Source organism: Borostomias antarcticus (genome assembly GCF_949987555.1).
Source record: "Borostomias antarcticus genome assembly, chromosome: 2".
Lineage (NCBI taxonomy): Eukaryota > Metazoa > Chordata > Actinopteri > Stomiiformes > Stomiidae > Borostomias > Borostomias antarcticus.
This window is the reverse complement of record NC_140235.1, coordinates 3,210,831-3,223,330: the sequence shown is the minus strand read 5'-3', so window position 1 is coordinate 3,223,330 and position 12,500 is coordinate 3,210,831. Positions and strand designations below refer to the sequence as shown.

At 43.2% G+C, this 12,500-nt stretch overlaps 2 protein-coding genes across 5 annotated transcripts in view; both read left to right on the top strand.

Moving 5' to 3' along the window:
* actn2b (actinin, alpha 2b) overlaps positions 1–3,459 on the top strand; it is a gene marked incomplete at its 3' end in the record, with an annotated part of 12,488 nt that extends 9,029 nt beyond the window's left edge. The window contains exons 11-14 of one of the 4 annotated variants that reach the window (XM_084461507.1): positions 127–273; positions 1,669–1,734; positions 2,219–2,377; positions 3,307–3,459. In XM_084461507.1, coding sequence (XP_084317633.1) covers positions 127–273; positions 1,669–1,734; positions 2,219–2,377; positions 3,307–3,459 — 525 coding nt within the window. Of the gene's footprint in view, positions 1–126; positions 274–1,103; positions 1,182–1,668; positions 1,748–2,162; positions 2,378–3,306 lie in introns of all 4 variants that reach the window. The other 3 variants (XM_084461505.1, XM_084461506.1, XM_084461508.1) reach the window with 3 other exon arrangements.
* Positions 3,460–6,014: 2,555 nt separating this feature from the next.
* The window catches only part of ryr2b (ryanodine receptor 2b (cardiac)), a gene marked incomplete at both ends in the record, with an annotated part of 85,591 nt that continues 79,105 nt past the window's right edge, over positions 6,015–12,500 (top strand). Inside the window, 13 exons of the mRNA XM_084461382.1 lie at positions 6,015–6,062; positions 7,020–7,139; positions 7,847–7,951; positions 8,594–8,668; positions 9,088–9,166; positions 9,633–9,745; positions 9,857–9,980; positions 10,157–10,253; positions 10,380–10,454; positions 10,558–10,714; positions 11,341–11,505; positions 11,754–11,875; positions 12,414–12,500. The exon at positions 12,414–12,500 is cut by the window's right edge and continues 97 nt beyond it. Coding sequence (XP_084317508.1) covers positions 6,015–6,062; positions 7,020–7,139; positions 7,847–7,951; positions 8,594–8,668; positions 9,088–9,166; positions 9,633–9,745; positions 9,857–9,980; positions 10,157–10,253; positions 10,380–10,454; positions 10,558–10,714; positions 11,341–11,505; positions 11,754–11,875; positions 12,414–12,500 — 1,367 coding nt within the window. The remainder of the gene's footprint in view (positions 6,063–7,019; positions 7,140–7,846; positions 7,952–8,593; positions 8,669–9,087; positions 9,167–9,632; positions 9,746–9,856; positions 9,981–10,156; positions 10,254–10,379; positions 10,455–10,557; positions 10,715–11,340; positions 11,506–11,753; positions 11,876–12,413) is intronic.

Below are 12,500 nucleotides of genomic sequence, written 5' to 3'. Positions count from 1 at the left end.
GTGGTGTTAACAGCACATCCTAGCAGAGTATTTTATTCATGGTTGTTCTGTCTCATCGTGGTGTTAACAGCACATCCTAGCAGAGTATTTTATTCATGTTGTTCTGTCTCATCGTGGTGTTAACAGCACATCCGTGTGGGCTGGGAGCTGCTCCTGACCACCGTCGCCCGCACCATCAACGAGATCGAGACCCAGATCCTGACCCGCGACGCCAAGGGCATCAGCCAGGAGCAGATGCACGAGTTCCGCTCCTCCTTCAACCACTTCGACCGGGTACAGTGCTCCGCCCCACCACACGCCGGACTCACACCCCTGACCCACGGCTAGTGTGTAGCACACCTACTCCCCACAAGGCTTTGGGCACGAGTGACTGAGATGTTGATATAACTTAAAGCTCAATGAGATAACTTTTTTATAGTTCAATATTCACCTTTACTTGCTATTCACTTATGAATTGGCCTTAGCAAGACAAAAATCGTTTTTGTGACATGAGACCATACAAATTTATACAATTTAATTTATACAAATTATTTTTGAATTTCGGTGTACTGGCTAGTACACTGGTGGGAAATTTTGTGGTGGAAGTGGAAGTGACACGTGTCACAGTTTTTTCCACTATTTTATTATATTTCTTATTATATTCTATGCCCTTTTGTCTTATTTCATCACGCAAAGTTGAGTCGGCTCTGAGCCAAAGATTTTCATTACTGATAATGATGTTGCATTGTTGTTGAGTATATGACAATTAAAACTTGATCATGACCAGAAGTGCCCCCAAAGTGCCGAGTTATCTCATGTAGCTTGAAAGTTTATTGTATGAATTTACCTCTATAAACCATTTGCTCATTGTCTTAAATTTTACGGCTGCAAAGTTGAATAACATGACTGATAAACTAACTCACTGTCTACCTTTCCCATCCAGAAGCTGCATAAGGAAAGAGGGGTAAAATCTACTGTACTGTGGATATAATTCTACTGTAGCTCAATCGCATCCTTGGCTGCTTTGCTACAGTATCTTGAATTCAATGCTAGATTACGCAATACCGAACAGAAATCCAGCCCCCCTCTGAGTCTTAACCCTCCTCTCTAACACTCGACCCCAGGAGAACATGGGCAAGCTCTGCCGTGACGAGTTCAAGGCTTGCCTCCTCTGTCTCGGCCAAGTGTGCAATGACAGGCAGGTACTCACCCATACTGACTTTTAACCTTTTACGACCTCCTCTGACCTACTGACCCTGGCTTACCTCACTGAGGCTACCCCCAGCGCTTTACTGGCCCAATATCTGCGGGTGTCTGCTACTGTACCTTGGTCCGCGATGAAGCACCTGGCTTAGAAATGACTCCTTAAGTGTATCTCCTCTCCTTTTTTCCTGGCCCTTTGTTGTCACTACTGTGTGTCATCGTATGTTTGTGTTAACGTCTGCCCTGTGGGCGGGTCTGTGTCCGTCTGTCTGTCTGTACTCCGTCCGTCCGTCTGCTTATGTACACCTGTGGTAGTGGTGATCGTCTCCTCTTCCTCACTTCTGCTCCTTCATCATCCTCCTCCTCAACGATGGACGTCTCCCCTCGCCTCTATCCCACGCCTACCCGTGTGAAAACCTTCCTCCTGCGTGGTGACCTCCCATCCACTCTCCCTCCCGACCTCTGACCTCTGGATCCCACCTGTAGAAGAAGAACGGGGCGATGGACACTGATGACTTTAGGGCCTGTCTGATCTCCATGGGTTATGACTTGGTAGGGCTTCATCGTGATGATGGAGAACATTGTGAATGATACGTACCTATACTTTGAATCGGACAACACTATGCAGTTCGATGCGTTGAATAGACCAACGCAATCCAGTTTGAGTACATTGAATAGGCCGACACAATCTTTTTGTCAGTATACCGATGGGAAATTACAGAACGTTCCATTCTCAAAAGTTTTGTTGTACATCACGTCCTATCGTCCTGAGATGGAGAGGTCCCTGGCCTTCAATTCTAGTTGAGCATGACTCCCAGGCTAGTGTGTGTATTGTTGTGTTTGTGGGTATTGTTGTGTTTGCATGTATGGTTGTGTCTTTGTTGTAATTTATTTTTCACTTACCTGTACAGCACTTTGGTCGATTTTAGTCGTTTTAAACGTGCTTTATAAATAAAGTTTGAGTTGAGTTGAGTTGAGAGATGCTGGACAGGCCGTGTGTGTCAGGCCTCACCCCTCCTCTCTCCCTGTGGGTCAGGGCGAGGTGGAGTTCGCCAGGATCATGATGCTGGTCGACCCCAGCGCCACCGGGATGGTCTCCTTCCAGTCCTTCATCGACTTCATGACCCGAGAGACCGCCGACACGGATACCGCCGAACAGGTGGTGGCGTCCTTCCGCATCCTGGCAGCGGACAAGGTGCGTCTCTGTGTGTGTGTGTGTGTGTGTGTGTGTGTGTGTGTGTGTGTGTGAGCAAGTAAGAGACAGATAGAGAGAGAGAGAAGGAGAGAGGGAGGGAGAGATGGACTAAGAAAGAATGATTATAAGTTAAATAGTCAGAGAGAGACTAGTAGAATACTACTAAATTAACCTCACTTAAAGGACAATACCGGTCTAAATATGATTTGATCTCCTTTAACTAGTCACCTAACGTATATCACATTACCGCAATCAATCAAAAGTTGAATTTGATGGCTTTAAAACATATTTTTTAATTGTTTTTCCCCAATTTATTTTTAAATTGTTCCCTTGTTGCGCTGACAAACTTGCCCCAGTTAGTTTCAAATAATTTTCAGTAGTTTTTATTTTATATTATTTTCGTTTGAATCCGTTGAACTCCTGCTGTGCTATATTCTCTAATCCACCTACACTAGATTCTCTACCCAGCGTTCCTAGCAACGGCTACCATGTAAACAGGAAGAAGACAGACCGTAGGCTGCCCAAAGACAAAAATAATAACTACTGAAAATTATTTGAAATTAAGTGGGGCGAGTTTATCAGTGCAACGAGGGAACAATTTAAAAATTAGGTTTTGAAGCTATCACGTTCAACTTTTGAAATGTAAGTAAAACGCGAAAATGCAAATATCTTTTAATGTGAGTTTTACTTTGGAAAATTGATTGCGGTAATGTGATATACGTTGGGTGACTAGTTTTAGGAGATCAAATTATATTTAGACCGGTATGGTCCGTTAAGTTTGCATGATGATTTGTGACAACATCACATACATAATACATGTACATGTTGTTCTGTTTTAGAGTAACTGTATTAAGCGCAATCGTAACTTTAAAACAACCCCTTTCTAAATGTTTTCTCCTCCTTACTGCCCCCTGGTGTCTGTCCCCCAGCTCTACATCCTGGTGGAGGAGCTGAGGAGGGAGCTCCCCCCTGACCAGGCCGAGTACTGCATCATGAGGATGCCGCCCTACGCAGGAGGACCACCAGGGGCACTAGACTACACTGCCTTCTCCACCGCCCTCTACGGGGAGAGTGACCTCTAACCTCTCCTCCCTTCTTCCCCCAAGAGTGACCCTTTGACTCCCACCTCTCCAGATTAAATTATCCCCTAAACCCACACTGCATAAGTAAAGAGAAGTTTTTCGGCGTGTCATTTTCTGATTAGGCTTGAATGTTCATTTGGTTCATATTCACACTATTTAACTGACACCAACAGACATTACACGTCACTTACAGAAGTGAGTGTGTTAGTTGACTCAAAGTAACCTCAGTTTCAACAGAGGACAGCCTAGCCATTATCAGTGTTTCCCATCTCTTTCTCAGTGCCTATATTCAAGCACAAACACAGTTATAAGTTCAGTTCTGATGTTGACTTATATATATTTTCAGTTCACCTATAGTCAATATTTAAAAAATTAAATTGAAAATTATTTGAATAATAATTCAACGATTAGGAAAATGACTCCAATGTTTGGATATCATATAAAATCATAGCTTGTCAGTAAAAAAGTGTCCACAGAAACCATTAGCCTATTAGCTGCATTCTGATAGAGAAGTACAACTCCAGTGTTAATGTAGAGTTAGTGTTAGTTTGTTTGTCCAAATGTGTTTGTCTGGTTATCACTCGGTCATACTTCAAACTGAGAAGTAAAGACTTACCTAACTAGAAATGGTGCTTGGATATTTTACTGTTGCTTCATTCATTAGATCGAGAGCTTTATGCCAGTCCAAACCCCGTGTGTCTGTGACCTTCCCGTGTCGAGATATGGCCGTCCCCAAAAAATGAATGGAGGTGAATGGTCAGCCGTGCTTGCGTGGCTCTGGGGCGCCCTCCTAGGTTCGGATACGCTCCAAAAAGTAATGGGTTCTAAGTTGGCCTATGCTACACTCCTCCACAGAGTTTCATGAAAATCGGTCTGCGTAATCCTGCTAACAAACCAATAAATAAACACACACTTTCGCTGGGGCAGAGGTAAAATTGTTCTTACCACAACACTTGGTGCCTGCTTTATGCAAATGCTTATCACACAGAATAGTTGATCTCATAAGAAGCCATGCTTATTCATTTCAGTTGAGTTGCAAAGTTCCACATGCAATGCCAACTTGTAAAACTCATAACAAAAAGAAAACCTTAAAACAGAATTAATTTCTGTCTAATGATTAAATGCACCAACATGTATAACTTTGCCTCTCTATTTCGCTTATTGCCTTGCATCCTACTGAATTCCTACAAACTTTGCAACACACCCTGAACCTGTAGCTCGCCTGCTAACAAAGTGGTGATGTCTAGTAAACCTTGATTGTGTGTGAGTGTTTCATAAGCACTTGTAGTAAGAGCAGTAAAGGCCTACTCCTTGTACGTGAAAGTGAACCAATCATCCAATAAACCCTCTTTGTGTTGGAATCATATGTCTCTTTTTTCTACACATATTGTCTTTTTTAGAGTATTTGATGTGAATCAGGATGAAGAAAGCAATTGGATTTCATACCAGGACAATGATATCTTAGTAGGTCTATAGGCTATTGCAGGTCAACAAATGCTTAGGCCTACTGTATGTGTCCTAACATGGCCATAAGAACTAGTTCAAACTTATGTCAATGTCATTATGTATAGGCTACTAGGTTCCAGGCCAGTCAGGCAACACCAAAAGTAAGACCTGTATAAAGATGAACTGGAAGAGTGTGTATTGTGCCACAATGTGTAAAGCAGTCTGTGGGGTCAAACAAGGTAGGCCTACTGTAGGCCTATCTGGGGCTTAAATTCAGAGAAATTGTGTGAAAAAGTATGACACAATGCCAAATGCAACAGAGACAAACAAAAGATATAAGATACCCAACATCATAAATAGGCCTATATAAAATAGCCTACTGTACTTGACTGTCTTAAATTTATGACATTCACAATTAACTGGATTGGTCAGTCAGGTCAGTATGCGGTTTTGAGGGGTTGAATTTCTGAGAAAGGGAGGTGCCTTACAACCTGTAGTCTACACAGCAACGCTTCAGACAGTTCAACACTTAGCCTCATTGTAGTAGAGAGACCACAGCCTACAGTATATCTCCAGCCTCATTGTAGAAGAGAGACCACAGCCTCCAGTATATCTCCAACCTTGAAAAGACCACTAACAGCCATCAAATTATTCAAAAAACCGTTGGATTTCTCTCCTGCTCATAGAGCTGTGAGGACCTGTTTCATCGCGCGCTTCCCGCCAGACAGGTAGCCTAGGCTGCCACTGAGCAAAGACACGTCTAAAAGACGTCTTTTAGATGTCTTTTTTGTCTTTTTCGGACGTCCAAAGACATCCAATTAGGAGCCAGAATGAATGTTTCTTTTTAACATTCAGATATTGAACCCGTTCTGCACGTCCACAGACGTCTTAGAGGGGTCCAAGCCAGACGTGTGAATATTGAGGGGTCCAGCAGACGAACACACGGGGTTCAGGACCGACGGACGTTATTAAGACGTGATCTGAACGTCTCCCTGACGTTGCGTGTTTGCTGGGTAGTGAAGACCAGACGACTCCAGCAGGACTCAGGGAGGTTTCACTTTTGGGCTTTTCAAGTTTGAATTCAAGACTTATTTCTCCACGGTTGCTCCATGTCTGAAACCGCAGAGAGCGAGGATGAGATTCACTTTCTACGCACGGTAAGTTTTAGACACTATTATCAAATTGCACGAGTGTGTTTGTAGGAACTTGATGGCCACACAAATCAAGGATAAATAATTTACAATCATTTAATAACAACAATAACAATAATGTATCATAAATTCGTAGTTTCCCCCCTCTTAATCGTAATATCAAGCAAAGACGTGCAATTATTGTAACGTCATTAAAGCCACATCAAACTCGTATAAATAAGCAGTGTCTTATAGGCTCAACTTTATCCACGTAAGATGTGTCTATCCTTCTAATTGTTCTCCTTTTCACAGGTTTTCGCAGATAATTATTTGCTCTCTGCTCTGACAAACGTCTCATGTAGCCTAGATCCAGTGTTTTATTCTTCAGACAGTCTAGATTCCCTCCACAGTATCCCTGGATTGTGCTGTACCCAACCGTGTGAGTGACACACTCCAGAGTCTGCAGATAGGAGGGTGGGGTGGAGGTTGATGCTGGGTTCGGAGCCTGCAGTGACACCCATGTGGGGGTCTCCTCCCGGGGTACAGAGAGGTGTCAGATGCCCTGTCCCTCGCCTTATCTCTGTACAGTGTCCTTATATGGCTGTCAGAATGGATAAGGTGACCTGATTTCCTCTGGCGAGCACTTAAACGAGGAATTTGGAACAGATTGGAAAGTGTGGGTGACATGGGTAGATAGCGGAGAGGATGGCACGAGTCTGTATAAGTTAGGGTAACTGTGTGTGTCTCTCTCTGTGTGTGTGTGTGTGTGTGTGTGTGTGTGTGTGTGTGTGTGTGCGTGCGTGTGTGCGTGTGTGTGTGTCTCCGTGTGTCTCTCTGTGTGTGTGTGTGTGTGTGTGTGTGTGTGTGTGTATGTGTGTGTGTGTGTGTCTCTCTGTGTGTCTCTGTGTGTGTGTGTGTGTGTGTGTGTGTGTGTGTGTGTGTGTGTGTGTGTGTGTGTGTGTGCCCTGTGTCACCCTGTGTCAGGATGACGAGGTGGTCCTGCAGAGCACCTACACAGCCCAGCAGGAGCAGCTGAAGCTGTGCTTGGCTGCAGAGGGCTTCGGCTGCAGACTCTGCTGCCTGCAGACCACCTCCAACTGCAAGGCAAGGGTCCCCATCTCACACACCTAAGAATATAGATGCTGTATGAGGGGTCGAGCATATTAACACTTTCATATCCATAAAAATAATAATATATCTCTAACCATATCCCCTAACCTATTTGTGTGTACACGTTCCAGTGCAATGATCAAGACATTTGAAGTTTGTATTTATGACTTAAAAAGGGACTCAACTCAAACTCAACTAAAATTTTATTTATAAAGCACATTTATTTACAAATTGTATTTATAAAGCACACAGCAAATTTTATTTATAAAGCACATTTAAAACAACCGAGGTTGACCAAAGTGCTGTACAGCTCCAGAGCAGCAAACACACAGCACGCACCAAGAACACTACAATACACCATACACCATTCACAATAAGCAATATAAAATTGTAATATAAAAACATGAATATGAATAGAATGATGCTCCTTATATTGGAATATGTTACAACAGACTCTAAAGCTTCAGGTCCTTCCTTCAGTCACAGAGTTTAAGTCCATGACTCTAGACATATGTACTTCAACCTGTAACTGTTTTTAATTATTATTATTGTATTGCATTTGTTTTGTTGATTTGATTTGTGTCTCTGTGTAAACTCGTCATCACTGTAAATGAGGGAAACCTCAGTGCTTCACAGGAATAAATAAAGGTTTGAAATGAAATAAAAATGAATATTCACCACAGTTAATCTGTGTTTTCCAGAATATTCCCCCGGACCTGTCGGTGTGTGGCTTTGTTCTGGCCCAGTGTCTGTCTGTCAGGGCTCTGCAGGAGATGCTGGCCAACAGGGAGGAGAAGGCTGCTGGGGTGAGCAACATGCTCTGGTCCCTCACATTACATTACATTACATTACACCCAGATAGCAAGCGGATGTGTAATGATTCTGGGCCATATATGGGCCGGAACTAAGCCACAAGGGCCAGATCTGGCCTGTATATGGCCCAGATCCGCTTGCTATCTGGGCAGTCATTTAGCAGACGCTTTTATCCAAAGCGACTAACAATAATTGCATTTAACGTAGGAAAAGCCAATGTACTACTACTTGCCAGAACTCACAATTTGGAACACACGTTGCGTACATCGACCTCAATCCTGCAATGGGTGTAGTTTGAAGTACACATAGTTGAAATACCGACGCTATCCCTACGTATTATGTGTAGAAAGCTACAGCATAGCCTATTGGTAGACATTTTCCAGGAGCTTGCTCGACCGTCTCATTGAGAGAGGTCAGGGAAGAATTTTTACAGCTCACTTTTCTGGCCCCTGGGTGAAACTGTTTTTTTTGCTTCCCACTGGAATATGTAGGGGTGGGACCCATGCCCACCCCCCCCCCCATTGCTCTCTATAAAGCGCATTGTGTTGACTCTGTGTATAAAATGCGCTATACAAATAAAGTTTGATTTAATTTGATTTGGTGCAGTATTGGAGAGTTCCAGTTGTGTTTTGCAGGTGGGACAGGGTGGGGGACATCGCACCCTCCTCTATGGACAGGCTGTGCTGCTTCAGCACTCCTACAGTAGGATGGTGAGCACTCATTAACCAATCACACCATCTTGTGTGAACATTGTCAGCCAATCAGGAGGGCTCTGTGGAAGGCAGGTTTGGCTGTATCCACCCATGCCACAGAATTAGACGTTCAACTGTGAAATGTCTAATTCAACTGTAGATTTTATTTGGGAACACTTTGAGCGTAACCCGATAGTACCAATCAAACTTCACTATAGTGGTATTTGCCATAACCAAGCAGAGCTCTCTTTGACATCAATTCTATAAAAGCCGTGTCTTGCCTGTTTGCTTAGCCACGCCACCGAACTTCGGAAGGACTGACCAATCTCGGCTTCGTTCAGTCGTAGACTGTAAACATATATTCAGGTTAATTTGCTCTTTGACTCTTGTTCTCAAGGGTTTGTGTTGAAAAACATTGTCTTGTTTTCTCCCTGTAGTACCTCTGCTGCTTGTCCTCATCTGAGTCCTCAACAGATAAACTGGCTTTGGATGTGGGTCTGCAAGAAGATAATGCAGGTATCTAAGAACAATTTTTGAAGAAGGGTTGTATAGCTACTAAAGTAGACCTGTTTTGCCATTGTTTAGATTTTACTTCAATGAACCTTCAAGGAGTGTACATAATATACAGTACATACTGTAGTACAGTTTCCATCTGTAAGGTGCAGGGAAGAACTTCAGAGTCGATTATTTTCAATGCACGTTGATTTACTTCCTATTATTTCACAAACTAATTATCGGGGAAAGGGGAATGGGAAAAATAGAATATGGAGTCCATTTAGCGCTTCTGAGTGCATCAGTCGCTCGTTTATCCCGGGGAACACCCCTTGGGAACACCCCAACTCTGGGAGGATTACCCAAATAAGGAGACGTCCGTCACTCTGTAGGTGAAAGGTGACGCCCCCTCCAATAGAGCTGAAACAACATTCGGAAAAACATACAAAAGACATGCCACCACCCATCTGACTGTTCCCTGTGACTGCAGGCGAGGAGTGCTGGTGGACCATTCACCCCGCCTCCAAGCAGAGGTCGGAGGGCGAGAAGGTGCGCGTCGGGGATGACCTCATCTTTGTCAGCGTGTCATCGGAGAGATACCTGGTGAGCGAGAAGAACCAACAGCATAGACGATGAGATGAACATATACAGTGTTCTATGGGTTCTAATGGTGAGAAGAAATGACTATGTGGTCGATGATTTATTTTCTTCCAGCATTTGTCCTATGGAAGGGTTGTAGATAATAGGAGTGAGAGTGGCAGCCTCATCGTGGACGCAGCTTTCCATCAGACTCTCTGGAGTGTCGCCCCCATGTGTTCAGGAGGTGGAGTTGCTCAAGGTAGATTGATTCTCTCTGATGCTAAAAATAATTAATCATTGATCAAATCATAATCATTAATCTTGTCCTTGTGGCCTTGTGGATTTGTCTTAATAACGATTGTGATGCCATGTTATGCCATGTTATAACAATATGCCATGTTATAACAATACAATTCAATTTTTGCCAACCGCTAGGGTACCTGAAGGGCGGCGATACATTGAGACTTCTCCACGGTCACACTGACGAGTGTCTGACCATTCCTTCTACAGAGCAGGGGGAGGAGCTACGGAGGTCAGTTAAACTCGTCATCTCGTACAGCAGTGAAATTAAATGTTTTATTCCTCCCCACTCTGAGGGCCAACTTTATGTGTCTCTCTTCCCCCCACTGACTCTCACTCCCACCCCTGCACTGTCCAGGATCGTTCACTATGAAGGGGGAGAGGTCTCCAGCCACGCCCGCTCCTTGTGGAGGCTGGAGATACTGCGTGTTGCGTAAGTCTTATCGGACATAACCGTTCAATCATCCGTACAGCCTAAATTAATTAAACTAAACTGTGTGGGAACGGTAACCGTACCTTCCAACCACCACACTCAGGTGGAGCGGTAGCCACACACGCTGGGGGCAGCCATTCCGCCTGCGTCACGTGACCACCGGGAGGTACCTGAGTCTGACAGAAGAGAAAAGCCTCCTATTGGTCGACCGGGAGAAGGCCGATGTCAAGTTCACCTCCTTCTGCTTCCGCCCCTCCAAGGTTAGAGGTTAAATACAGTCATACAGCACATTGCCTTTTAAACTTTTGTGGATAGATAATCCCTCATCACTCAGTCTTAGAATCCCAATCTAATCTATTTTCTGTAATACAATCTCACCATCACACCATTCAGACTTGTGAGGTGTTTCATGAACCCCTCCTGTTACAGTGTTGTTGGTATTGTCCAGTAAACTACACAGAAGTTACACTGCAAAAAACACTAGTTAAAATACAAGAAATAAATACTGAATTTGAGGAGAAATTACTTAATACTAGCGAAATTATCTATCCATGCAGCAAGATCATTTTACTTGAAAGGAAATCTTAAAATAAGATGGTTTGAGTCTAGTAATAAGATAGAAACTAGTAAATAACTTTTAAAACAAGATAAGTAAGTCTTAAAGATAAGGATAAGGAAATCTTAAAATAAGATGGTTTGAGTCTAGTAATAAGATAGAAACTAGTAAATAACTTTTAAAACAAGATAAGTAATGTCATATTTTCAAATCTAAGATTTCGGGCAAGTGCAGAACAATTTGCAGTGTAATGCTGACTTGATTCAAGTATATTTCATCCGTGAGTGAAGTGTGCTACATGAAGTGTGCAACACCGCTCTCCTCCTGTAGGAGAAGCTGGATCCAGGGCTTAAGAAGGACACTGACGGCATGGGGCTCCCAGAGATCAAGTATGGAGACTCCATGTGCTTCGTCCAGCACGTGGACTCTGGCCTGTGGCTCACCTACCAGGCTATCGATGCCAAGTGTGCCCGTTTGAGAGGGGTGCAGCGCAAGGTAGAACTCTGTATATTTTGTAATGACAATTGGTAAAGAGGTGAGCTTGAGTGATGCTAAAGATGATAATTCTCATGAGCAGAGCGATATATATTTTCTATCTAAACAGGCCAAGTAGGCTGTCAAAACCACAGAAATTTAACAATATGATTTCCTGATTTATTAGAAGATAAATCCTTGTTGATGTTGAATAGTGTTATTTTCGTACTGTATGTGACTCATTTTCATGCGATCTTCTATTATTTCAGGCCATCATGCACAATGAGGGTCACATGGATGACGGGTTGAGTCTGTCCCGCTCTCAGAGGGAGGAGTCTCACTCCGCCAGGCTGATCCGCAGCACCGTCCTCCTCTTCACTCGATTCATCAGGTCTGTCGGATCCCACCGGTGCTCTGGGAGCGTTTAGCTAGGCCCTTGCCCATGCTGTCTGCTTGAGAGAAATTGGTCAACTGGTTAATTATGACACCTGTATTATGCTTTTTACTACGGTGTATGTCATGTTGTAATCCTTTGCCCCTATGTTTTGTGTTTTTGTTTTTCTACCTTTACTATACTGTCTGACTTGATGTTCTTGTTTTTTATTGCGTCAACTCTTGGCCAGGGCTTCTTCGCAAAAGAGATTTCAATCTCAACAGGATTTCTCCTGGTTAAATAAAGGTTTAAATTAAAAAAAATACAAAATAATAATAATATCAACATTGATCCTAGATAACCCATAACCCATCATGCACCAGAGTAGTTTGTGGAGAAACCATGAGAAAACTTTGAAAGAACATAGAAAAATGTGTATATGGTAATGATGACATTGCTTTTTTTTTTGTCGTTCAGCATATTTTCAGTTTTTACAATATACTGTACAATCAATCAAGCAACCTTATGGAAATATTCACCCATTTTCCTGTTGTAGGAGATTGGATGGTATCCGTCATCAAGGGAACCTTCCTACTGTCAACCTGCCATTGGACACTGTGGGTCTGAGTCTGCAGGATCTGAT